Genomic DNA, 26,566 nt, shown 5'->3' on the forward strand with positions numbered 1-26,566 from the left:
GCCACTCCGCGGGTGCACTGAGTATTTGTACTGTTGTAGCTCCGTTTCCTGGCAGCAAGCTAGAGGTAGGACTCCAAAGGCAAAACGAAAAGCACCTCCTTCCAAGACACACAAGACTCTGTGCCAATTCCCGACCACTCTCCCATCATCCTTCACATCCAGACATCCTTGGCTGGAGAAATGTTTCTTTGGAATTCATATCTTTGACTCCTTTCAGGCATCCAGCTGATTTCACATGCTCATCCTTATTCAAAGTCAAGAGCATGCACTGCCCACTTGGACTACAATAGATCCATCTTCCCACATACTCCTTATGGTTCATTGGATACAGGAACTTCGTTCCCTCAGGTGCATGGATTCTGGCCTTCACAAAGTCTCTGATCTCTTCATCTGTTTGATCTCTTTCCTTCCATCCTGATTCAACATTGATCATGATCTTCATCCCTATGGCTTTCTTTGCTGTCTTTTTGCATTGTGATTATTATCTTGATACACTGAACCCCAACAATACTAACACGATCAGGGCTGGAAGGAACTTGAACATGTCTGCCATCCATTGTGGAACCCAAGAAAAAAGTGCTCCAAACCAGCTGTCATCATCAATGTGTTCTACTTCATCTGTCATCTGGATGTGTAGCTTTGTTAGCATTTCTGTGGCCTCAGTTAAGGTGTCATTCTCGTTGTCGTGAGAAGGTACAACCTGATTCTCCGATTTTTGCACAAACGCCTCCATCCATAGCTGTGATCATGTCCAAGACGTACCTGTTCTGAATAGTCATCAGGCGTGTGGCTCTCATCTATTCCCTAATAGCATTGAATCTCTTTATGGTAGTGTTGATAGTCTGCAGCAATTCCCATCTGGTTATCTGTAACCACTTCGTATTTGCTCCAACCTGGATTCGTGGCATGAAAATTAACACAAGTACGGACGACGTCTGGCCAAGTAATCTGTGTTCATATGGGATAGAGTCAAAGGCATCTATCGATTCGACAGAAACGTAATTCTCTCTCTTAATTTGATGAACCAGTTCCACAGATCTCTTCTTCCTTAGATGAGCACCTGCTTTCGGGAAACTGTCAATATTCGGGTCACTTTTAGGAATCACCAATGCAAGAGCATGAACAAGAACATTCACCAGTGTGCATATTCCTCCCCAGTCTTTGGGCAATCTCATATATGCTTTTGATCCACAAGCCCAATAATGACCCATAACCACTGCTGTCCCAAGATTAATCAAAATGCATCAAATATCTGACTGCAGTTCTCATTCTTTCCGACTTTTCCCATGCCATTTTTTCTGAAGCAGCAACGGTATTATCTGCAAGGGTCCTCCTCTGTCTTCGACCCAAGTCAATAGTTTAGCAAGCTTCGGCCATAACGGTTTACCCCCCACCTGGGCATTCCAAACAGTTGATTCGGAACGATCATATATCATCCAGGCTCTGCAGATAACCACTCCCCCCTTCCCATCCATCTGGTGATGACACTGATCCCCCAAATCTGCATCTGTCCTTTGTTTTTCCAGTGCCAGATGTTTTCTTCAGTCTTTCCTGGACTTTCAAGTTTCTTGTTTATTTCCCATCTGATAACCGCTCCCTTCACTCCAGATTTTTCATACCTGATCATGTGATTCTTGGTATGAGCTATGTTTCTTGTCTTTGTGTCCTGGACATAGTCGTCTTCATCTGGATCTGTCCATTCGCTGCCCGTTTGGGATAGGCATCTCGACCCATAAACTGGCCTCTTGTCAGGCAAAGTGCTATGTGTGATAGACAATGTGCTGTCTGGATGTTTATCTCAATAGCTATAAATATCTTGGACTTCCCCATGCTATACGGCAGGAGTGCACATAGAAAGTGTTCCTCCTTTCGGAGTCCTCCTTCCCACTTCTTTCATATGCTGGTACCAAATGTTATTCCCTAAATGTGCTGTACTGTCCAGGTAATCATTTAGCTCATGATCACCCTCCCTAGCATTTCTCTTAGGTCTCCTCCTTTTCACATGAGCTTCTATAATCATCTCATGAAGTATGTCAGCATAGGTTCTTCTTAATCATAAAACTATTCGTCAGTGAACTAGGTGCATGTATATGTGCTACCTGATTAGGAGAAAGTTCTAGAAGTTTCGTCCTCTCAGCATGATCCTTGGGCATAAAAAATGTCTTGAAAAATGTCCATGTGTGACTTCCTTCCAGAAACTAACCTTGGTTCACTTATCACAGCGCCAGGTGCCTTCATGTGTATCTCTAGGAACAATCACATAGGGTCTTGGCTGCCTTGTAGTTGCCACATCTGTAGCCTTAGTGTCTTGCACAGGAGGATACACAGGAATTTTCACTTTACTTATGTCTACATAATATGACGTTCGTACTGTGAGTGAGAGCAGTATTACTATGAACAGAATACAGGTGTACATTTTGCATAAACATGATGTCACGCTCACCTGGTCTCCACGGGGGCGTGCTCGTGTTCGAAGGATGTCTGCACTGATGTTGCTCTGTTTAACTGAGGGTGCTTTTTTTGTTTTGCTACGAAATAATAATGTACACATCTCCTACCGACTTTTTCTAAAAATACAAGAAGTTGGGACACACTGTGTATACCGATCTATGTAAGATTGAAATTGGAAATTGTATACCTCCTCTTTTTTTCTTAAACACACAGTTCTAGACCAGCCTTTAGACTGAACTATGTAATGTCAAATCCTGGCACCTCACTATACATGTCCATGTTTTCACATGCTTGTTCACTTTTGGATTTGAATTGAATGTTTGATTTTTTCTTAAAAAATCTTTGATAAGGGAAAAAAAGCCACTTAAGAAATAAAAAGGCTACTATAAAAAACCTACCATTTGTTTACGTTTTTTTTCTCCCCTCGTGTTAGGGATTAATTGAGCCTCACAGGGGTAACCTAGGAAGGTAAAAGAATTTACTGCCTTAAACCACGTGCAGTACCCTAAAGCTCCAGAGGACAGGACCACCCATTGTGTACATACATAACTGAGGGTGCTAGCTCGCATCTTCCCTTCGTTCTGGCCTCAGGAGATGTTCGTCTGCAAGTCGAAACAAGATTTTAGCCAATTGAATGGAGCTGGTTTTGGTTTTCCCCTCCTTCCGATTTTCCCTTCTCTTCCTTTGACTCACCTTGGTTTTTTAATGGGCGAGCTCTCCGTCCTGCACACTCTGGCAGGGGCGCGGTTTCACAGTCTTTCCAGGATCTAGTTACTTCACTGCTCAGATGGAGATTGCTGAAGTGGAAAGGCCGGAGTAAGCAGGTAAGTCTCTATTCCAATAACTCCTTGAAATAGCAGCCTTAAGTCTTTCTGCTCGAGATATCTAATGTTCGTTCTTGTCTTTCAGGTGTGGCTTTAAGCGGCTTTCGGATGATGGATGGCTCTCCTGACGACGATGAGCAGGATTCCAGCTGGTAAGTATAGCGCTGTGCGGGGCGTGCTAATTGTTTGCAGTATTTAGCTTTCCTTGCCGTGTGCGACTAATCTGCTTTGTCTGTTCTGTTCGGCAGGTGCGGCGCAGTTCCAGGAAGAAGATGGAAGAGCCTCTTGACGGGTTGAGTTGCGGCGCGATGCTGGAATGATGAACTGCTCAATGGAGTTCCTAGAGGTGGCCGATTTCAGGTGAGTAGCTACCCGAGAGGGTACCATCAGTTCTGCTCTTCTACAGATGCGGCGGTACGTGGGTAAGCAGAAGGCGAGATCAGGATGTTCTTCAGGTAAGGCCTTTGATGCGTTTCTAACTCCTGTTCTTCTCTTTTCTCAGGTGCCGAAGACTCTGGACGGGCGTGGCAGAAGGGAAGCAAGAGCTGAGCTGACACGGTGAGCGTTACGCTGCAGGAGTTCCGAATAACGCGAAGCGTGTTCAGTTTGCAGGGTGCGGTTTAAATAGCCTTGCAAGTAGTCCCAGGAAAATAGTCCCCCTAAACCGTATCCTGTCTTCAGGTAAAGTAGTCCCAAGCCACACCCTGTACTTAATGGCTCAGCCTCTCAGCGCCAAGTATATGGCCCATGTATTTAGCACTACCATGAGTCCAGGTGAGCCTAGCTGGGGCCTGGGAAGTCCCCAAGGAAGCCAAAGTCGGGGATGGGCTCACCAGTTTCAAGGTTTTGGGAGCATGCACCATGACACATGACCACTTAAAGCAACAACCTTTAATACATTGTGGACGTCTGTCATGATCTTCCATGATGAGGTTGCTACTGATGCTGCCCATTTTGCGTTTATGGACAGAACTTTTTTTTAATGGGGCGACATCATGCCCTTTTCTAAAATCTGCGGAATAAACTCAAAAGATTCCTCTATTAGTTTCCGTAGATAATGTACTCAAAATCACAATAAATGCCACGACTTGGCCTCTGGATACCATGAAGATTTTCTTTTAGCATGAAACAAAAGATCCTCATTTGGAAAATCTTTCTTGATTATTTTCCTTGGAATTTTCACTCCGTCCTCAAGGTTCTCTCGGAATATCCGTTCACTTCATTGATATCTTTCAATATGTTATGGAGTGCTGCATCGTTTCTCAAATCTATCAAAAAGATTTGGTCATCGATTTGTCTTTCAAAAAGATATGGCCATTCCTCTATTAGATAAAGAAACACTGTGCTGGCTAGTCTATGAGCGGTATCCGTTGACGGGGGCATTTGTATTCTTCACTCTGAACCCAGGAAGTTGAAGGATCTGCTCAATTAGAGCTATGAGCAACCTTCTCACAATGGGGCACATTTTTGTATCTTGCAATAACAAGGGAACATTGGTAGTTCTCCCCACCGGTGCAGGTTAAGCACGTAAAATGAGCACAAATATTGCAAAAACGATCCGGAAAGCATTGTCCTTAGGCACCACCATAGGAATCCTAGAAAGGACTTTCAGCAAGACATGAATAGGGGACTCCTTTCTTCTTCCCAAAGGTGAAAAAGAAATTCAGATTTTGGTATATCCTCTTTCTCAATCAAGGCTTAAGTGTGCCTCATCCAATGTCAAGTTTCTGTGGCTCGAGAACAATTATTTTTCCCTTTACTCTTTTATTTTATCACAATACTTCAGGCGAGGTGAGTCCACTTTAGCCCCCATGCTCCCTGCCAACCATCTTATAACTTTCCAAGTGCTTTAAAAAGCACGTAGTGTAAGGATGCAGAGAGTTCCCTCCCCTGCCTTCCCAGTTTCCTGGAGCTGCAACTCCCGCCTCCCCCGGCCCTGCTTGGTCCTTCCTTCCTTCATATATGAACCCCCAGGGCAGCCCTCTGCCCAGCAGCCCCTGCGGCTAAGGGCCCAAGGACAAGGGCGGCTCTCACATTGGCGGTTCCAAGATGTGTCTGCAGGTGTCCGCAGGGGACACCAAGGAAGCCAGCAGCCAACAGACACCAACAAAAACCGTGAGTTTGACATGGGTGGGCAGTAGAGCAATCACTCTACTCCAGAAAACCCCTGCCACTCTATCTTACTTCCCAATAACATAGAGTGCCATAATATTAGCATGCCCACACTTAGATAGAACTGTGAACATTAGCCTGCGTCGCATCTAGTTGGAATTGTGAATACTAGCCAGTCAACCTAGAACCCTCTCCACTGGCAAACTCTGTGCTCCATCGTCTACCGTCATAATCAACTCCATCAAGCAAAGCCATATCTCCTAAAACTATGGCTGCTTGTAATTCTAAAGGAAAGATTCGCCCTTTCTCTTCATCCATAGGTATCTTTGGTCTGAATAAAAGTTCATCAGGTATTCTCATAGTTCTACCCACTAAGTAGGTAGCCATGTCAACAGAATGTGTACCCCATAGTAAAACACTTCTGGTTCTAATGGCACTCCTCGTATGACAACCTTTCCTGCAAATGCCATAACAAATTTGCTTACATTTAAATGATACATTCCCAGTGTCGAGCACACTATACCTTCATCAGTAAACAAAATTGTCGTATTCAATTTGGTCATTAAGTCTCGACCCAATATATTGACAGGGTTCTGTCTTGAATATAATAATGGTACAGACATGTCACACTCTCCTATAGAGACTGGTAGTGCATCAGTAAAAGGAACTCTACTTGTAGCTCCTGTGAATCCTTGAGTATTCATGGCATTTCCAGACATCGAAAAAATTCCCCTCTTATACATGAGCGCCTTGCACCTGTGTTTACTAAAAAAGAAAAATATTTGCCTCCTATATTAACATCAACCCTCTGTTCCTCTTGAGGATTAGGCATTATTGATAGTATATAACGCATCAAGTCTCCCAGTGAGCTGTCCTATTGCGGGTACAGTCTCATTCCTGTACCTGTGAAAGGATTCCCTCCATCGACCGTGACACGTCTGTGCTTGTACTTTACTGTATTTGCAAAGGTGACTGCTGCGACTGCTGTATTCATTGGCGGCTGCAGTGTTTGAAAATGTTGCTGTACTATTCTGCTGCGAATATGCAGGCGGGTTTAACATCCCCCCCCCCTCTCGAAAATTGATTATTCTGTACAAATCCTCGACTTCGTCACATACGTGAAATATGATCTGTCATTCCACATGTCTAACGTACAGGAGGTCTCCTAATCTGTCCTCCCTGCATGCCTTGGTTATCAGTCTGGATGTTCTGGAACCCACTCTGATCATCCTGGAAGTTTCCCTGATTATTCTGGAAGCCTCTTCCTTGAAAACCTGCCCTTTCCCGTGGTATAAACCCATTACAAACTGTCTTTGATTATACCCTTGTGGTATGTTTGCTTTGAACCAGATCCGTCTCCACTCGTCAGCATTGCCCCTTCAATGGCATACTTGGAAAGATTTTTCTGTATTAGTTTTTTCTCTTCCCCCTTTCCCAGTATCATCTTTCTTTCGATTCTTTTCTTGCAGAAGCCTGCAATAATGCGCGATGGTCAGCTGAATCTCTGACCATGGCTTTGCTTCCATGCTGACTAACTTCTTGAGCTGCTTTTGTACCGGTTCTGGCAGCCCTTGGCATAATATATAATTTAACACAGGTATAGTTTTCCCCAAGCCTCGCGTGTCTCCAAAGCCCATTGCTCTTGGAAATTCTGAATGTAAACAAGCTGATCATCCCCTTCTTGCATCTTTTTCGTCATTATAGCTGCCCTATCTGATGTGTCCGGATTTAGCACTCTGCGCTTTCCAAACTGCTGCTCTGCAATTATTGAACGGTGCTCCATCATGAGCAGTGTTCAGTGGCAACGCTAGAATATACTGCTCTGGACCAGACATCAGCTCTTTCACCATGAATAGCAATCAGGTGACCATTAATGTCCCCTATAGCTAATGTATTCCCTCCTGTCATTTTCTGTAGCTCATGTATCCACTTCCCAGCACCAGAAGTTAAACTTTGGGAGTTTGCACCTTAAAGTATACTTTTTCATGTGCATCCACGGTACCTACTGTGGTCTCTTTCCTCCCTTCTCCAACAAAGGAAACTGTGAAACCCCAAACTCGCATTCGTCACTCATCGTTTGCCTATGCATAGCCGGAACAATAGTTCCACACCTCCTTCTACCTGTTAGTGATCTTAGCCTACTTGCATATGGTGGCGAGTCCCCCCCTCCTCTGACCATGGGATCTCTTTAGGTCGATTTAGTCGCATCACTGAATCACGCCCGAGATATAGGGAGGTCTAAATCCGACCATCTTACTTCCTTGTCCATTGACAAACACCTTTCAAGTCCACATATATTGGCTTCTTCTCCATAAGTGGATTTTCAATCGTCATCTGACATCTGTTGTCCCCAACTTATGTGACCTCTCTCTTCGTCATCTTTGTTCGGGTTCAGTCTATCTAAAGACAGCTCCTTTGGTTCAAAACTACATGAGGCTCCTTCCTTATCGTACAACTGTGTACTCTCAAATTGATCATTTTTACTTTTCCCCTGCAATGTTTTCTGCAACTTCATGTTATGATAAACTTTATCGATTGCCTCTCCAAGACTTGTAGAGTCAAACTCATCCTCCAGATTTGCTCTGGACAGACCTGCTATTGGCTCATGTTCTGGGAAGAACTCTTCTAAATCCTCCCATGACACTACTGGATTAGAATCCATTAACACCTCTTCCATGCGATCAAGATAGCGTTTTCTGTCTTCTCTTTCATTCCATTACAATGTCAAATTCCTTTCGCTTCCTTGCTTCTTTCCTTTTCATGTCCCTTCTCTCATTTGCCCTTCGTACGTCTTCATCTCTTCGTCTTTGCATTCTTTTATCCCCTAATTTCTGTTCCTCTTCTTCCCTTCTTTTCCTTTCTTTTCTTTCTTGCTCTTTGATAGCTCTCTGTTATCATATTTTCTCTGTTCTTCTGCTCTTTCCTGTTTTCTCACTTGCTCCTCTTGGTACAACTCTTCCCATCTCTATCTATCCATTCTTTGTGTTCTATCGTCTGTAAATCTTTCCTCTTTCTTCTTTTTATCCTGATCATCTTGATCTTCCCTTTGCCATTCATCCTCAATGTTCTTACCATCGAGTTTCAGCAAAATCGGACCACCCATCCATTTGTGCTTTGTAAGTGCTAACTCATCAGCCTTATCTTTTTCTCCTTTTCATCTCTTTATTTCTCGTCCTATATCTAAAGATGTACTTATCGTGTCTCTCCTTGTCCCTCGGGACTTAAGAGATTACATCTCTCTCAGTATTTTTCTCTGGGCCTTTGTCGCTGCTTTGCACAGTCGACTCATATGTCAGGTTGCTATATCCTGTTGCTGCCTTGAGCTCCCTTAGTGGGTACAGCCCTTGATCTTTCTTACTATCGCCGTCTACTTTGTGTGCGGTGGGTGGAACAGAAGGCTCTTCACCCCCCTCTGTGCATACATCAAGTATCCAATCTACAGGAGGCGGATCTTCTCTCTCCTCCTGGTACTACTTCCAGAGCTCTAAGCTCGCTAGTCATTTGTCTAACTTTTTCCCCGTACATGCAGCATGAAAATAAGTCATTATGTGCTGCAGGACTGCCTTCATTAGTGATCCCCCTTGTGGCCATGGCATGAACATCTTGTCCGTGGTTCCTTTAACCCATTCCTCACTATACTGTCTAAGCTTGGACACTTGTTTTAGCAATTGCTTGCAAAGGTGTATAAGCGGAGTAATATCCGCCATTTTGACAAGTCACTCTTTGACCATCAATATTCACTGTTTACTCTTTGCAAATGATGCTAATACTTTTTAATACAGTCAAAAAATATGAGCGAGCACCAATCGTCGCAAACTCAAAACCTTTTAAAATTTCATTTTTTACTTTAATCTGGTAAAAATATAATCAACTCGAATTTGTTAAATATATGCTTACTTCGTAACAACTCTCACCCGTCTCCTACGGCTTCCTCTATGGGATTTTAGGTGCTGTTCCTTCTGTTACATTCTTGAAAACGCAAGCACTAGGTGTACTCTCTATCGCGCCTCCTATTCACGATTTTCCCTTAAATTGCTTGGCCTCCCCTCAAGTAAATTTTTACACAATATTTAACACTACCTCCTTCTGTTAGTTTTCTACTCACCATTTGAATCTTTCAACTTCCGAATCTTGGGATCGCACGCCTCCTCAGTGGCCTTTTCAACTTTTCATCCATTCAGGTTCCTGTAGACGCCGGGAGGGGTTTCTGCATGAAAATAAGGGGACCTGTCTAACTTGGCTTGCAAGACTTTGTCTTATTCTAAAAGCCGCTATCTACATGGAGCCTTGTGTCCTTTCAGTCGAATGGCAGTGGTAGTGTCATATTTCTGGGACCTCAAAAGCTTACTTAGGTCGATGGATTATCTAACCATCCTCTGCTACCACGTGAACTGGACCTTCCACCCCTTTAAGAAGAGATAGTAATAACCTTGAGATAGATGGGGATGCAGAATTTTATTCAAACATCAATAAACGAAGCAGCTTGGGTAGTTGGCAAAAGGATAACTGTTTTAATATCAATTATCTAAAACGGGGAGTACAACTGACATCAGCAGATGTCTCTCCACAATCTCAAAGCATTTCATTAAAAAAATCACACGTTTATAGTAAATATTAGTCATTGATGACATAAACCTGCATATCACTAACGTCATCCTATGTGGCAAAACTTAAAAACCTATGGGTGAATGTGAAAGGGTCTAAACGGATCATCTAAGTATACGATCCATACTCGTTTGGACAGTGACATAAAATGATAGGCTTCTTAACATCAGGTGGGGCAACTAAGCCTTTCCCTAAAAATGTGTCCCTATGAATGTGACTAAATGTACAACGTCTAATTGGCTAAACAACTATAGGACCCTTGATCGTGCGGTCCCCTATCATTGGTTACTTTCTAACTTCCGTCAGTACCCTCCCGACCTATGTTGGCAGCACGCAGGCCGAGTGTCCAGGTTTAGATAAGCTAGTCTTAACCCTAGCTTCCCACCAATTAACTTGACCATCCATCAACACCTCAGTGGTCTGCTGTCAATTAGGGCTTTGAACTTGTCCTTGGAAATGTTCCTTGTTACTGAAGAATTCAGGGGAGTGAAGGCACACTCTGCCCTTGTGCGTAGGTGTGAAGAGAAGCGAATGGTATCGCAAAAAGCAACTCGCGATACAAACAGGGGCACAAACAATGGCAGCGAAATAGCTGCTAAATAACTTTTGTTCCAACAACTTATAATTCTAAATAAGACAATTCAAAAAGGTTGGATTTCAAAGTAAGGTAAATATTAATCAAAGCAAATGACCAACAATACAGTCTTGTTGCTAATATTTCAACAATTTCAAAAAACAGTTTCACAGAACATAGATTTCATATAAGAATTCTCACTCGCAGCGATCTGAGAGTGGGACCCAGCGCTTTATTGCGCTCCCGGGTCCCATTCCAGATCGTAATTGATTTTACTATGAACATATGAACTTCTGCCACTAGTCTGACCGAAAGTTGCAATTTTCTGTCATTTATAGGTTCAGAAAGTCTACAGAGTGAACACTTTGCGATTATTGACCCAGATCTTTGATCTTAAGTACAGGTTAGTTAAGTGATTGGCTAACACAGCCCCTAGTCTTGTTTCTTTTTCATGTTCTCTAAAGAAACGAAGTAATTTGATATTATAGTAATATTACCTCCTATTAATTTTACAGAAGGAAATATCTGATATCATTACCTGAAGAAGGGTTAAAGTGAACCCGAAACACGTAGCATAGGACAGAAGACACAACAACAACAGCATTTCCCTGTCTAGATATCGGTGCATATTTTTTGAATGAAACTGATTGTCAACAATTGAATTTGTAACCTTGATGTGTTTTCTAAAAGTTCATGGAATGCTCATTTGTGTTGAGAATTCTTATATGAAATGTATGTTCTGTGAAACTGTTTTTTGAAATTGTTGAAATATTACCAACAAGACTGTATTGTTGGTCATTTGCTTTGATTAATATTTACCTTACTTTGAAATCCAACCTTTTTGAATTGTCTTATTTAGAATTATAAGTTGTTGGAACAAAAGTTATTTAGCAGCTATTTCGCTGCCATTGTTTGTGCCCCTGTTTGTATCGCGAGTTGCTTTTTGCGATACCATTCCCTTCTCTTCATAATTTTGGGTCTAGTAGTATAGATCCCAACAGGGCAGCACTACGAAGTTGCATTATACCTATTGAAAACATTTACTCACTTGACTCTAATTAACCTAGTGTGCACCTCTACAATCCATTTTGTCTCTTGTGCGTAGGTGTGACCATCATGCTTGTCCAGCTTCTCCTCCCCAGGTGACTAAAGACCACAAATTTGAGCTTTGTGTATTAAAATGCTATTCTTTAATAGATCTCCGTCTTCTTATTCCCGTCCACGCCTTCTGAACAGGAGCTTCGTTCTTTCACACGATTTGTATCTAATGTCCGCTCATCCCAGTCTGATAAGGCCTTGGCTTCTTGGCTCATCCAACCTCGTCTTTCTGAGTTTTCATCTGTAATTCACTTATTTTCAATATATATATATATATATATATGTGTACATTTTGGTGCATGCCGCACGATATTCACTATAAAGCTAGCCTCAAGAATACTTAATCTGCTTGCGTTTCTTTGCCTTTTTGCACGTGTGAAATAAATAGCTTGATATCTTCATTGCTTTTGTAGCATGAGTCTCTTCATCTTGGTCCCAAGATGTCACTCATCTAGATTTTGGTATAGAATTATCTACAGCCGCTGGTCTCAGCATCTCTTTTCTGTATACGTCAGCTTTGTATTTGTATTACGTCATTATTTCTTTGTTTCTTTGTTTCTCCAATTTGCCCTGCTTTCTTAGGGACGATCACTCGGACAGCCATCACACTGTCTTATATGCGGGTATGGCTGTCTCAATGGGAACCTTGCTTCCAGGATTCTCCTTGGTATCTGTAATTCAAATGGTTTTGTACGTGTGTCATATTCTGTTTTCCAAAGTGAAATGATTGAGGTGGGGGTACTTAGCTCCTTCTCTAAACCCCTGTGCTGCAATGACTTTGCTGAGGCTGCGGTGGTCGAGTGGGCATCTTGTGACCTTGGAACCTGCTCTGCGCCACAAGCAGAGCGGTTGCTGCGGATCATGCTTTTGCTATGGATTGTTGTTAGAAAATTACCCCAATCGGAGAATGAATCCCCTGCAGCTTTGTATGTACTATTAAAAAAAAAAGGCAGAACTTTGCAGCCTTGTCAGATGCCAATTCCTACACCACCCCAGCTCTCCCCCCCTCGCCCTCCCCGCCCAACTTCACTTTACGAATCGGATCCAACTTGTGCAGAGCCCTTTCCCCACTGTGCAACGTCGAGAAAGAAGAGGGTGTTTTTATATTGGGATTATTTCCATGGAAGACTATGAAGCATGGCAATTGATTTACTCTCCAAACAACTACACTGTACCTGTGAATACCGCAGGATCCAATTTTATTATCACTTACAAAAAGCTACAATGTAAGCTCTGGGAAGTGTTCACTGTTTTACACAGCACACAGTAAAGCATTTTTATTTAAATGTGATCTCCCTCGGTTTTAAGTACAATGGAAACAGGATGTAATTCATACCACAAACTACATATTCTATTCCCATTTTGTCAATAATATTTTGTCAGCCCCAGTGCTATGTGTGCAGAAAATTGTATGTTTTCTACAAGATGGCATATTTCACTTGGCTTTAAATACCGTGACAAACACAGTTCAAATGTCCCACTATAATATTTAGATCTTCTATTTGGAAGAAGCGCCACCTAGTGAAACCACCACCCAATTAACTCCCACTCCATGCTTTTAGCAGGGCAGTGATTCTAGGGTACTTAACGTTTGGGGAATTTTTGTGTGCTTGCTTTAAATATTTCTTTTAAAGCGCAGAGCACGCAGAGGCTCGTGTCGCCAGGGAATTCCTAGCCATCAGACCTCTCCTTGTCCCTTTCTCGATTTTCAGGAAAGCATTTCTGCGTGAGGTTAGGTGGGTTCAGAATTCCTCCTGTGCAAGGCCTGATTTTCTAGGTGGTATTCAGATTCAGCACTTATCCAGTGGTAAGAGGTGCTGTTCTTCCCTGCAGTCTTTTACTTCAGTGAGCTTCCTATTCCCTGCGTTCCTGCTTTTTTATAATACCTCCTATTCCTACTCTTTGTCATGATTCTCACATTTTAGTTGGACAAATCCTAGCTTGCTCAATAGTTCAATACACCCCACATTCTTAAATGGCTAATCGTAATTTCTGTACATCTGACCGGACAATAAAGTGGGGGCTAATTTGCTCTTAATATTTGTGAATGCAAAATCAATGTTAAGCTACATTTTCTCATACCAACATGCCACATGGGTGAAATACAGATTTCTCCAATCCACCGCCCCACACACATCTGGAATATGCAGCATGAATCTGTGGAATTGGTTTTAATAAAGTTCATAATTTATTTCATTGAGTTTTAGTAATCCTACTAGTATCTTGCTGTGACGCAAATTATAGATGGCAATTTCAGTCACTGTTTTCAGTTTGATGGTAGCTAATTTGGTTTTCGATTTGTTTTAACATTTTTAAATGCAATTTTACTGTTACTTTCAGTAAGCTTTATTCCATATGCAAAATTCCAATCTTAGTTTTGTTTTCTTGGGAAAGTGAAACCCATGATGCTAGTTGCCATTAGGCTGACCGTGTGGTTGGGTAGCACGAGAAGACAGAGTTCAAAGGTGTTATTGTAATGTCTGAACAGGACTGATTATCAGCCAGCAAGCCGAAGAAAATGCATTTGTGAAATTTAAGCTGTATTCGTAAGAATATCTTCTTCTGGGATTATTTCCCAAATGTGGGGGCACTGCTCATTAACTAGGAGGGCTTGTTCACAGGACCTCTTGTTTTGTCACTTCATTTTTTCATGATTAAAGGCAAACGCAGATGGTCAAGGCAAGTCTCATGCAAGTCCTCACCTCCCCCACACGGAAACCTAAATGCAGGGCAGAAGTGAGCTTCAGCGATTTCGCTGGAAAACTAACCAGTATTGCCCCAAGACAAGTTGAGCATTGCACATTTTTCTGTATGCCTGAAAGGCCTATTCACTTCTATTGTAACCATACAATGTGAGCCAATAGTAAACGCCATATTTTGCCATGTACATAATAAGGTTTTTGTCTTAATTTCAGTTTAAATAAAATCTTTTGAATAAATGTTCCTTAACTTAAGTTTCACATTGTCTGCTGATACAGTTCCATGATTTATAAGAGATAATGTGATTATTGATGAAAGACAATGCAGCCCATCACCAGCATTCCTTTGTTTGCATGTTCCAATATTTATATTTTGTTTCAGTGTAACAAAGGTACTGTTTTTCCATGGAATCAAGTCAATACCAGCATCCTGCAGGTACATCCTGTTTGTGTTGAAAAAATATATACACTTGAGAAGAAAACCATGCATTGTTCTGGCGCCTCTTTGCTTTAAAGTGAAGCAGTCTCCATGCCTCACGTTGGGTGGTGTGTATTACATAAGGCAACACCCCTATTCACTTACTTTCCCAGCACACTATTTTTCCATACAACTGAATCACATGCACCACACTAGAAGAAACTGTGCAGCTTTTTAGCTGCTCATGCTTCAGTTGATTGCTTTTGGGTTCCATTTAGAATGACAAGCCCCAGAAGTCATCTTGGAGTCCCCTGGAATTTAGATCTTGGTCTTTTGGCAGATTAAAATTATTTCAAGAATGCCAAACCTAGAGGGGTGGACTGTCTCCCATCTACCCAGCAAAACAATACACAGAGGACCATGCTAGGCTCCTCAAAGCAGTCACTTTGCAGGGTACCCTTCCTCAGCTAGGCTCCCCAAACCTAAAAAATGATCGGCATGTTTCCCCCCATTCTGCCAATTCTCTTCACCTGGAGGTATGGAGGGCAATTGCAAATGATCTCTGGACCCACCCCTCCCAACAACCCTTTGTATTTTATCAGGGATTTTTGTTCTCCACTTCTCTCGTTGTTAATGCAACTTTACACTCTAGCTAATAGTATTGGATGTAACTGTTTTCCCTGAAGTGTATTGTAATGGGAATTGTTTCTAAAATGGATAGTGATTTGTTTTTTTGTTTTTTGGGCTAAATGTTGGAGTTGTTCCCCTCTTGCACTTCTTTAATTATAATGCCTGCATTTATTTTATTCCAGTACTTTGCCCTACATATTATCAGTGGCCGATCATTTTGGCTTGGGGGTGTGGGGGGGCCTTATCACCATTTTTTTTCTCTGTGTGGTAACATTTCTGCTTCTCTCTTCTTCACTCTTGTCAATGTGTTGTGTGCTGAACACCATACCACCAGGTATAGGTCCTACAATATATAGCAACAAGTGTGTTGTGTATTTAGTGCACTTTACTGTGTGTTGTGCAGGCAGTCGGGAGTTTGTACTGTTTATTCTTCCCCCAGTCACGATATGCACAGTTCTCAAGTTTCCCTTGGCCATGCTTGTGGAGGCCATATGGTCCTGTTTTTGTTTTTTCCTTCATTTGAATTCTGTTCCCTTTCAAGTTTAGAAAAATTACAAGTCCCAGAAGTCCAATCAGAAACAGGACTTGATGGCCTTCAACAGGAGACTTGAGAGCGCTGCTATTTGTTGTGTGCCTATCTATGATAGTGGATCCACATTAAAGTATTGGGGTGAAAAGGCCTCAAAAAACCTTGTTTGTATACATATACTGGGTATTTTTTAACGATGTATTATGTGCCTAAGTACTTAGATGAAGGAGGTCTCCATCACTTCATCTATCTGTGTAGCATAATAAAGGTATATATTTTCAGTATATCCGTTTGGTGTATTTTCTAGAGTTAGTGTGTGGACGAAAAGTAGATTTGTGCCAGCCTGCTACTCCTACAGAAGAGTTAAGCCTTGTTGCTCTTCCCATGTTACTTCCCTTTAAGAGAGTTTTGGCTTCCCTTTCTTGTCAGGTGTATTAGCTCCCCCTTATGGTTAGTGGTTGCACAGCCCTCAACTGAGGGTTGCACAAAAAGTGCCTTAAGGGGAATCTTCTTCAAAGTGTATGGAGCATGGGGGACAATGAGGAGTACAGTAGTCACTATGGTGAATAACTTGAGCTGTTTCGCACATGCATCTCCCTCTAGCCCACGTCTGCTTCAGCCTTTTTTCTTGTAGGACCATGCTTAACAAGTATGGAAAAAATGTAGAGTTGTGCTAAACATGCACTTGGTTGCATAGACTCTTTGAAGTAGTTGGTTGAAAGCTGGTCAGCCTGACTTGGTTAAAAGTTCAGAGGCGTCCTACCCATTCCATGCACTCGGTTCCAAGTAGGCGTGGGATTACGCGCCTTCCACACATTGGTATCCCCAGTCAGTTTTCCTTTACATATGGGGTATGCATTAGCCCTGTGCTTTCAACCACGCGCTTGGCTCTGCACAGTCCGTTATTTGAACAACCCAACTCGGTTTTATTGAATAATGTAATCAATACATCTTTCAATTTGAATGTGGCCCTCTACAACCCGTCACCACCCTGTTTTTTTTATTCTTGCACGTGTGGAATTGTTGAGACTCTGTGTACTTGACTTGATGATGATCTGCGGCAGTGATTTGAAGGCTCAGGTGCTTATACATTGTGTGATTTTACGGTTTTGGGCTTGTAGGTACCTTTTAATGCAAGTATTATTACCATCTTGGGGAGTGTGCATGTTCATAGCATGCGTGAAGCTTCCTAAATGTGCTTGCCACGTGAGGCAGGTTTAACGGCTGTACGGGACCATCTCCGCCTTGCATCGACTAACCACCTCTCTACGCTATGGCTGGCTTACCCACGGCGGCTAAATTAGATGTCACGCAGTCAATGTCAAATGCACTTTACATTTAGTGACATGACAAACCGACCTTATTTAGCACAATGCTGCCTTTACGGCGCGTTCCAACGGCCAGGAAGTGTCATTGGTAATGTATGTGTGTGTGGTAATGTGGGTGGTAAACCTGGTATGTGGTCTCCCGGAAAACAAAGCCATGGGCATTTGCCTGTTAGTCTGAGATCCAGTCTCTTAAGTAGACGTGATCCTTTCACCCTCGTTGTTATTTCTCTCCAATATATTTTTTGTAATGTGTTTAACCAATTACATTCCTAGCAAATTATTTACAACTTTTAAACAAGTACAAGCCGCACTCCTAACTGCAACAGTACAACTCTAGGCAGCACTTTACGTGTAATACGAAATCAGGGGCGGGGTGCGCTCTGGAAATGGTGCGCCACAATGTTTCAGGACCCGGGCCAGGGGGGCTTGAGCGTGGACACTACGAGCCCACATGTATCTTCAACTGCCCCTAAAATCACCATCCCGAGATCAAGAAAGCTACTGAAGCTTTTGCATAAAATCAAACTGGATTTTGGGAAAACAAAAGAAAGTGTACTATTTTTAATATGCCAAATCCATGACAGTAATTCAAACCGTAAACCCCCGTGTGGGCTCATAATGCACACCGTGTGCTTCCTGATTTTTTTTTTCTTTTATAATACCACAGTAACAGCAAAATGACTGCAACCCATGAGTCCTATAGATCTATTTGAACACATGCAGTCTGTGGGAATCGGGTGCTGACTCAACCCTTTGGTTACCTATTAATACCAAACGTGTGCACGTTGTGGTGCATACTCGCCGGGGTTTTGGGGAGGGGGGTGTCGATCCCCTTCCAGTGCCCCCATTAATGGACCGTTCTTGGAGGCTGCCGGGGCTCCTCTCTGCCTAGCACGGTCCCGCTTAAAGCCCTGACTCTGGGACTAATATCCAGCTTGTAGGATGGAAACTACTCCCGTGTTGAATATGCTCACACCAAGCGTGCCACTCCTTTTGCCACACATTCCACCTTACAAATCTATAAAATAGTCATGCCTAATCTCCTCAGTCACTGAAGATGTTGGCGCTTCACAGAAAAAGCGGAAATAAAGCCAGACTCGTCTTTTTGACGGATTGGTGTAATTAATTGTCATTTAAGAACTCTATGCATCACAGGACTGTTTTTTCCAGAAACCACATTAATTGCAGCAACATCGGCACTGTTCCGTTTTGCACTCTAGGTGGCAGTGTTTACCAATGCTAAAATCTGCCACTGCTTGAAGTTTCGTGAAGACTTGGGGAAAATGTCCATGCGTCTGCATAATAGGTAACATAGCACATTACGAAGTCATGTTAATATTAGTCCTCTACGCCTCCCAAAAATCAGAACATCTAATTGTTACTCTTCCTTGTTTGGCATTTGAATGCATTACCAAAATAATAAAAGTTGTGATAACCTGAGGTATCGTGTGTTACTTATTCCGTTCTGTGTACGTGATATTTGCAACCATTTCTGGAACGTGAATTAATTAATAGGATTCCTTTGACCCCAGTAATGTGATGCTGGCATACTTTTTGGATCTATTCAAATTGGACTCTTGTGCACAATACTAGGAATGCAGCTGGTTGTGTGTTGGTTTGTCGGAGTGCTTTTGTTCGACCGCAGTTAAAATATGCTGCCTAACCTCCACATTTATGTAACTCGCAGGGTGCCGATATTTTTGCATCGAAAGTGAACATCGAGGTGCAGTGGGCATCAGAACTGGCCATTGCTGCGGTAGAGAAAAATGGAGGTGTCATCACTACGTCATTCTATGACCCCAGGAGTTTAGGTGAGTACCAAGGTGTTCTGGAACTGGATTGGGAAACTTTATATTTAATAATAATAATCTGCTGGAAAACACAAGGTTACTTGGGTGAGGATGATAAGGTGGAAGAACTCACCCAATGAAATGCTGGTTTTTCAGGGCTGCAAATTCGGCAAAGAAAATTATTTTGAGGAAATGGAAATGTGATGAGAGACCAACCTTTTCAGAGTGGGTGGAGGACTTGAGGCAGGTTTCCAGAATTGAGAGGATTGTTCTTCGCAGAAACAAAAAAATTAAATTGTTTGATCAAATGTGGGGAAGATTTTTAGATTAATAGTGGTGATGGTTCGGATTGTTATTACTTAATGTTGAGTTTGGGGGTGGTAGTATTGGTGGGGAATGTTTATGATGAATTCTATAGTTATGACATTGAGAAACTTGATGTTCAGTTTGGTTTTATGTAAACTTTAATAAACTTAATAATAATAAAAAAAAAACACAAGGTTACAGCCACCTGCCGAGATGACTAATATGAGTGAGCGCTGAGCTACCACTATCTGACTGAGAACCAGAGAGCCACCAGTCTATACTCTGTAACAAAGCTGACTACCACCAAGTTTATACTGGCCCCCAAATGAAAGAGCTGTATACTGTGGTTGTCTTTTTTTTCTGGGTGAATGGGATGACCGAAAGTGCCATAAGGATTCTTCTGGCCTCAGGAAATGTGGATACCGTATGACCAGCGGCATACTGGCTACACAAATAGGCCCTGGAGAAAGTGTAGTGTATAACCTATGACTGGTCGGTGCTGATGGACATCAACGGTATGGAAAGCTGCCCAGAATAACGATACTTTTTTTGATTAATTCAAAACCTTACAGCCATCCCTTTTGTAGCGGTAAGAGGCTGCCCAAATGTCATAAGCCACGCATTACTTAATTCATGACCTTGCATTACTTTTTGATTTTACTCCTCTTTCACCTACCATACACCCCACCCCCGATTTACGTCTCCTTTACCAGCACTTATTATTTTTAAATACCCTTAAGTAGGTAAACCCACAACATGCTTATTTTTATATCATATGTAAGGTACTTCATTTGGTTGATGCACGGTTGCAGCGATCTCTGTGCAAGCTGCAGATCACAAGTTTGCATCCCGATGTAGTCCTTAAAGCTGGCAGGGACATGCCGGCAGTCTGTGATGCTGGCATTTTCCCGCTGGCAGTGAGTATGCCATAGCTGCCAGGGAAGAAATTCAAGTGCGAATCTAAGATGGCAGTGGTGTGCAGTATTCGGGTATCTGATAGGGGTGTCAGCTGCTGAAAAAGTAGCCATGTAAGTGGGGTTGGGGGGGTTCAGAGAGGGCAGGTATGTGGGGAAGCCAGGTGGCACCGTACAGCAGGGCAAAGAGATTAAAGAAATGTAGGGCCGGGTGGCCAGTCGGCCAACCCCCTTGCACTCAAACCGAAAAGATGTGGGGTGAGAGGAAGCCATGGGATGTGAGAGGGAGCTAAGCCCCTCCCATCCCTTCGAAGTAACGTTCCAAAACTTTGGGCACAGAAGGTGGCAGGCCAAAGGGAGACAGACGGCATTAATGCTGCTGTTATTTAGGTAGTACTTACGGGGCAATGCAATTTCCCTCTGGTAAAAATGAAACTGGCATTTCTTACCTGCGGCATAATAATGGCAGAACGGTTTAGAAGCTTGGTGTCTGGATACTTGTTTTCTGGGGGAGCCGGCAAATCATTTCATCCTTCAGATGCTTATAAAATGGGTAAGGTTCAGTTGCCTCAAGCACTCCAGTCTGGGGACAGAGGTTGAAGGAGTAAGCAGAGCTGCTAGTGGTGGCCAGTCAAAATGTTGCCACCTAAAATGCAGAGTCAGCAAGCAAAATGCAGTAAAAACATGCAGATGAATAGTAGCAAAACATTCAGGGTATGTGTTGGGGTTAAGGAGAGTGTGTAGGGCTTGTTATTTCCTGGTTTATGTTTGGTTTGGGTAGAGTACGGGGTAGAGTTAGGGTTAGGGTAAGGTTAGCGTTCGAGTAAGGGTCTGTGTTACAGTAAGGGCTGTGGAATTTGTGGAAGGCTAGTGATGGGGTTGGAATTAGGGTCAACGTTCATTTTGCAATTATTTGTGGTTTTGTATTAATCGCAAATAAGATGCTTGAGAGAGTGCTGGAGTATTAGAGTAAGCCTTCAGGTTAGGGGTGCAAGGGCTGTAGTTAACATTAAAGCAATGGTTCACCCAAAACATTTTATTTCAAAAATAGATAGGCAACATAAAAAAAAAACGATTGGCTTTTTTTTTTTTTTCGAAGTCCCTATGTAAAATTTTGAGCAACTCAAGCTCAAAGATAGCACATGGGGGTATCCATTTTGTGAAATGGATGCCCGCCGCTGTGCTCGCTTTGGCTTTTGCGGCACTAATGAAGGAAAAGCCAGCCAGCTGTAGTAAACAAAAGCTACCACTGGGTGGCTTTTCCTTCATTGGTGCTGTACGCGGAGGACAGGGACCGGAGACTACAGGCAGAAAAGCTGCAGCTGCATCTCGGTAAGTGCTATTTTTTTAATAAAAATAAACACTAGCTGCGTTTTTTTTTCTAAGTTTTCCGGGCTGGAGGAGCCCGGAAAACTTAGAAATAAAACCGCAGCTTTAAAAACATTGTATTTATGTTTGCTGTAGCTTTTGAAGCGACCGCAAACATAATACAACGTTATTGTGTTTGAAAACGCTGCGGTTTTTCTTTCTACGTTTCTCAGGCTCCTCTGGCTCGGAGGAGCCTTAGAAACTCAGAAAGAAAAACTGCAGCGTTTTCAAACACAACCGCATTGTGTTTCTGTCTGCCGTGGCTATCACTTTGGGTCTCCGGTGCTCCCCCAGGAGAGCACCGGAGACCCAAAGTGAAAGCAAAGGCAGGCAGAAACACAACACGGTTGTGTTTACATGCCGCTGTGTTTCTGCCTAAATCTGCTTTCCCATTTGAGGCTCTAGGGCTCCCCATGGGGGGAGCCCTAAAGCCCCAAATGAGAAAGCAGATTTATGCAGAAACACTACGCGGTTGTTTTCCGCAATGCTAAATGCTGCAGTGTTTCTGCCTAAATCTGCTTTCCCATTTGGGGCTCTAGGGCTCCCCGTGGATAAATAGCACTTACCGAGATGCAGCTGCAGCTTTTCTGCCTGTAGTCTCCTGTCCGTGTCCTCCAAGTCCCGGCACCAATGAAGGAAAGCCACCCAGTGGTAGCTTTTGTTTACTACAGCTGGCTGGCTTTTCCTTCATTAGTGCCGCAAAAGCCAGATGCGCCCATGTGCTTGCTTTTTCAATTTTTGAGCTTGAATTGCTCCAAACTTTACATAGGGACTTCGAAAAAAAAAGCCAATCTTTTTTTTATGTTGCCTATCTATTTTTGAAAGAAAATGTTTTGGGCGAACCATTCCTTTAAGGGTCAGGTTTAGGGCTAGTGTGATTGTGAAGGCTTGGTGATTACTTGGAGACACCTAGAAGTTCTGGGTGGTGAGAAAAACAAATGACGACACTGCAAGCAAAGATCACGCTAAGGGACAATTCAGCCTGTGTTGTACAGTGTATACATGAGTATTATTGTATGCATGGAGCAAACAGCATAGTCTAATAAACCAAGTATGAGTGCAGCTTTGTGTGTAGCGCAGACTTCAACACATTAACTTCTAAGTGATCCCAATTTTGACAGCCAAAGAAAATAAGTCAAGACCTATTTTTCCACTGAGAGGTTCTATATCAATGCAGTGAGGCAAAGAAAGGTTTTCTTTTTTGCAGTTTGCAAACTTAGATGCTTGAAGAGCTATGGCTGAGATCCTGGGCACGTTCTGGCTTTTTACCTCCTAAAATGTTGTGGTAGTGTAATGTTTAGTTTTATTTTGCAAGTGTAAAATGCCAGATAACAATTTGTATTTATTTGAACTACAGGGATGTGAGTTTCGATCAAAAACGATTTTAACAGTAATGCATTTACAAATGGTGGAGGCATTCCTATGAATGGTCCCTGTACAATAGCATAAAGATGAGAACAAGTGGTGTGCCAGTTTGAGGGCATAAAAAGTGGGAACTGTTGAATTACAATGGTAATAATCTAAGGGGCAAGTGCCTCAAACTAAAGAGTAATATTTAAATATACAAAAGGGTCAGGTATGGAGGATGCGTGGAGGGCAGGGGGAGCTCTTATCTTTAGCAAGTAAGTAAAGTTTAAGCTGGGCTTCGAAGCGATCCACAGTTGGGCTGGCTTTGATTGTTATGGGCAGTGGGTTCCAGTGGGGAGAAAGAGATGAAGTAAGAGGAGGCACAGGGAGAGTATGGGCCGGTGAGGTTGAATGCAATGGAAGATCGGAGGGAGCGAGATGGTCAGTAAACTAGATACAATCATAAATTGAGACGCAAGACCATTGATTGCATTGTAGACTCTGAGAAGTAACTTCAAAAGAGAGCGGTTGTAAATGGAGAGCCAACCAGCATGTTGTAAAGCATGCAGGTAGAAAAGTTGAGGACTTTTTCTCGAGGGAGGAAAGATAGAGGGTAAGGCCAAGTAGTTGCCTTGAGCAGTAGTCCAGTTTGCTGAGCACAACTGAATTGATATTTTATTACTCTCGCGCTCGTACACAAGTGTTTCAGAGTGCGACAGGGCAAGGGAGGGGAACAGGGGAGAACAAAACAATCTTACTAGGCCCAGTGACATTGAGAACGTGCAAGTTCATGGGAGATGGAGAGGGGAAAAGTGCATGGAAGGGGGGAGAAGTGAAAAGTGCGGAGCAAAGGAGAAACCGATAAATAATAATAAAAAAAGAATAAAGGCAACAAACAGTGGTAGCGCAGGCAGCAAGTGCCAAGTGCTGTGTTTAAGGCAGCAGACAGGGTAGGTCTGATAAGTGCAGGAAGAAAAAGGGGGGGACTGTATGGGTACAGATACAGACCCCAGTGCCAGGGGTGTCCCGGAGGTAGTGCGGGAGGGTGGCAGGGTGAGCAGGTACCGGGGCCCGGAGGACAGAGGGTGGTCAGGTGCACAGTGCCGAGAGAGAGCAGATCAGCAGGGGAGAGGGGGGGGGGGTGAAGGCAGAAGCAAAGATGAACATCTTGAGGTGCTTCCGGAACCGGAGTTGGTTCTCCTCATGTTTTAGAGTGGCAGGGTGGCTGTTGCAGAGGGAGGCCTCAGCCGAAGACCGAGATCTACCCCCAGCTTGTTTCTTTGAAAAACGACTGACCCTGAGGGAGTTGGAGGTAGAGGGAGGGATAGCTGAAGGTATTTTGGACCCAGTCACCAGAAAGCCTTGTGGACAATGCAGAGGGTTTAGAATGTAATCCTTGCATCCCCTGGGAGCCAAAGAGAATTCAGAGCTGGATACAATGCCAGGGCTTGAGGCCAAGCACAAGTCTCACAGTCCTGTTCTGGATTAGTTGCAGAGGGGCGGAAAGTAGACACAGGTAGATTTAGAAAGAGGTTGTTAAAATAGTCCAACCTATAGAGAACCAGAGCTTGGGAGAAGGTGAGCTTCTGGGGAAGGAGAGGAAAGGCAGGGTACCTCTGAGGAGGTGCAGTAGGAAGTTTGACTTTTTGGAGACATCAGAGAAGGAAAGTGTGGAGTCAGATGACCCTAAGGTTATTACCCTAGAAGGTGGGGGTAGGAGGAGGGCCAAGGGAGGCCATTCAGAGAGTGAGGGGAAACAATGTTGAAGGTGTGCCGATGCGGAGGATCTTAGTCTTTCTGGCATTCAGACAAAGATCGTCGGTGGCACACCAATCTTGAATGGTAGTTAGGCAATCAGAGGAGAGCGAGAGGGAAAGGAGGTGTCCGAGGGCAGCCTGAAAATGAGTTGTTGTCAGTGTAGCACTGGAAATTTGAGCAGAAAATGGCGATGTAGTGGGCGAGTTGCCAGGTATTGGTTGAAAAGCCAGGGCAAGAGGTTAGACCCCTGGGGAACACCACAGGTAGACAGGGAGATAGATGATAGCAAGGACCCAAGTTGGACCTTGGAGGGTCGATCACAGAGAAAAGAGGTCAGCCAGGCCATAGCCTGATTGGTGATATCCAGGTTATCACAAAGACGGTTGACCAGGATGGTATGGTTGACAGTGTCTAAGGCACACAAGAGATCGAGTAGGATGAGGACACAGTGAATGTGGAGTCAAGGTTGGAGAGCAGATCTTCACAGATGTTCAGGAGAGCAGTTTCTGTTGTTAGATCGTGCAACAAATCGGACAAATCTACTATTGGCCTAGCCCCTAGTGGGCGACCATGTATCAGTCTTAGACAATCTCCTAGGGGGGTGTGGATCACAATGCCCCCCTGCTCTTGTATCTCAGGGCTTTTGTGCACTGTTACTCCTAGATTACTCCCATCATACTCCTATCTTACTCCAATGGACACATTAACATAAGACACAAAGAAAACACATGAATCGATTCAACAATAGAAACACTTTTATTCATACATAGCAATGCATGCTGCAAACACTTCTATAATGCAAATCTCGAATTTGCACCTATTATGCTTTTGGTGCAAATCTACCAGCAATGCAATAACTATAAGCCTCATGGGCTTCTAATGCAAGCATACTTCACACTCTCTAAGACAAACCCTGTCTGATTACCCCATCTATAGCTGTGTGTGAGTGTCTGTTCTAATTCCCCATGCACATGTCTTATTCAGCAATACTCCCCTCTCCAGTTCACTCTGCCAGTCTGGTCACTCGAACTGCCTCAATGCCTCTGCCAAGCTCTCAAACTCTGCTCTCATCAGAATGCTTCCCCAAGCTTCCGAACTCCCAAAGCCATTGGAATCTGCTGCACCAAAAACACTTCTTCCTCAATGGCAACTTCCTTTCATTCGCCTCTCGATCTCATGCCAGCCAAACGTCTCTCTCCAAGTCATCTCCATCTACATCTAAAAAAACTCCAATCTCCTCACCTCTGGTTATACTATTCAATGACGTACACATATCCATGGTTACCCTCGTTCTCTCCAAGCTAAAATGCCTCTGTCAGCGTTTCTAAATATGAGCAGTGCCTAAATGTCTGTGCTGCATGTTCTGTACTTTTTCAATCACTATGTGTTCTGGTCATCATGCCATTTTCTACATATCTATACCATATCAATCTTCTGTCTGCCTTACCAAACACCATCTCCTCATATTTCTCCATTCAAATCCCTCCATCCTTCAGCATGCAAAGCTCTCTGTGCAAAGCTCCTCTCCATGGCGCTGCCTACCACACCTTCCTCTTCTCTGCGAAACACAAGCCAGATAAGGCACAATGCCTTCTCCCTCTCGGACAAAGCTCATGTTATCTCTGTCTGCCAAGCAAACTGTTTAAAAAATACTTGTACACTGTAACTCATAACAATCTCTCCCGGAACAAACAGCTTCTGAATGCCTTCAGAGCCAGCTAAATGCTTTCTAGCGTTTACACTCTTTCGCAAACCCAAGCACTATCTATAATGCAAACTTCATGCATATTGTAAGTGCACACTCAATGCGTGTCT

General features: G+C 43.2%; 1 protein-coding gene across 1 annotated transcript in view; it reads left to right on the forward strand.

Moving 5' to 3' along the window:
- Positions 1-26,566, forward strand: part of MRPL15 (mitochondrial ribosomal protein L15) — a 170,141-nt gene that overhangs the window by 98,080 nt on the left and 45,495 nt on the right. The window contains exon 4 of the mRNA XM_069621054.1: positions 18,956-19,079. Within this exon, the coding sequence (XP_069477155.1) occupies positions 18,956-19,079 (124 nt within the window). The remainder of the gene's footprint in view (positions 1-18,955; positions 19,080-26,566) is intronic.

This window comes from Ambystoma mexicanum, chromosome 5q, assembly GCF_040938575.1.
Source record: "Ambystoma mexicanum isolate Mex_15411 chromosome 5q, UKY_AmexF1_1, whole genome shotgun sequence".
Lineage (NCBI taxonomy): Eukaryota > Metazoa > Chordata > Amphibia > Caudata > Ambystomatidae > Ambystoma > Ambystoma mexicanum.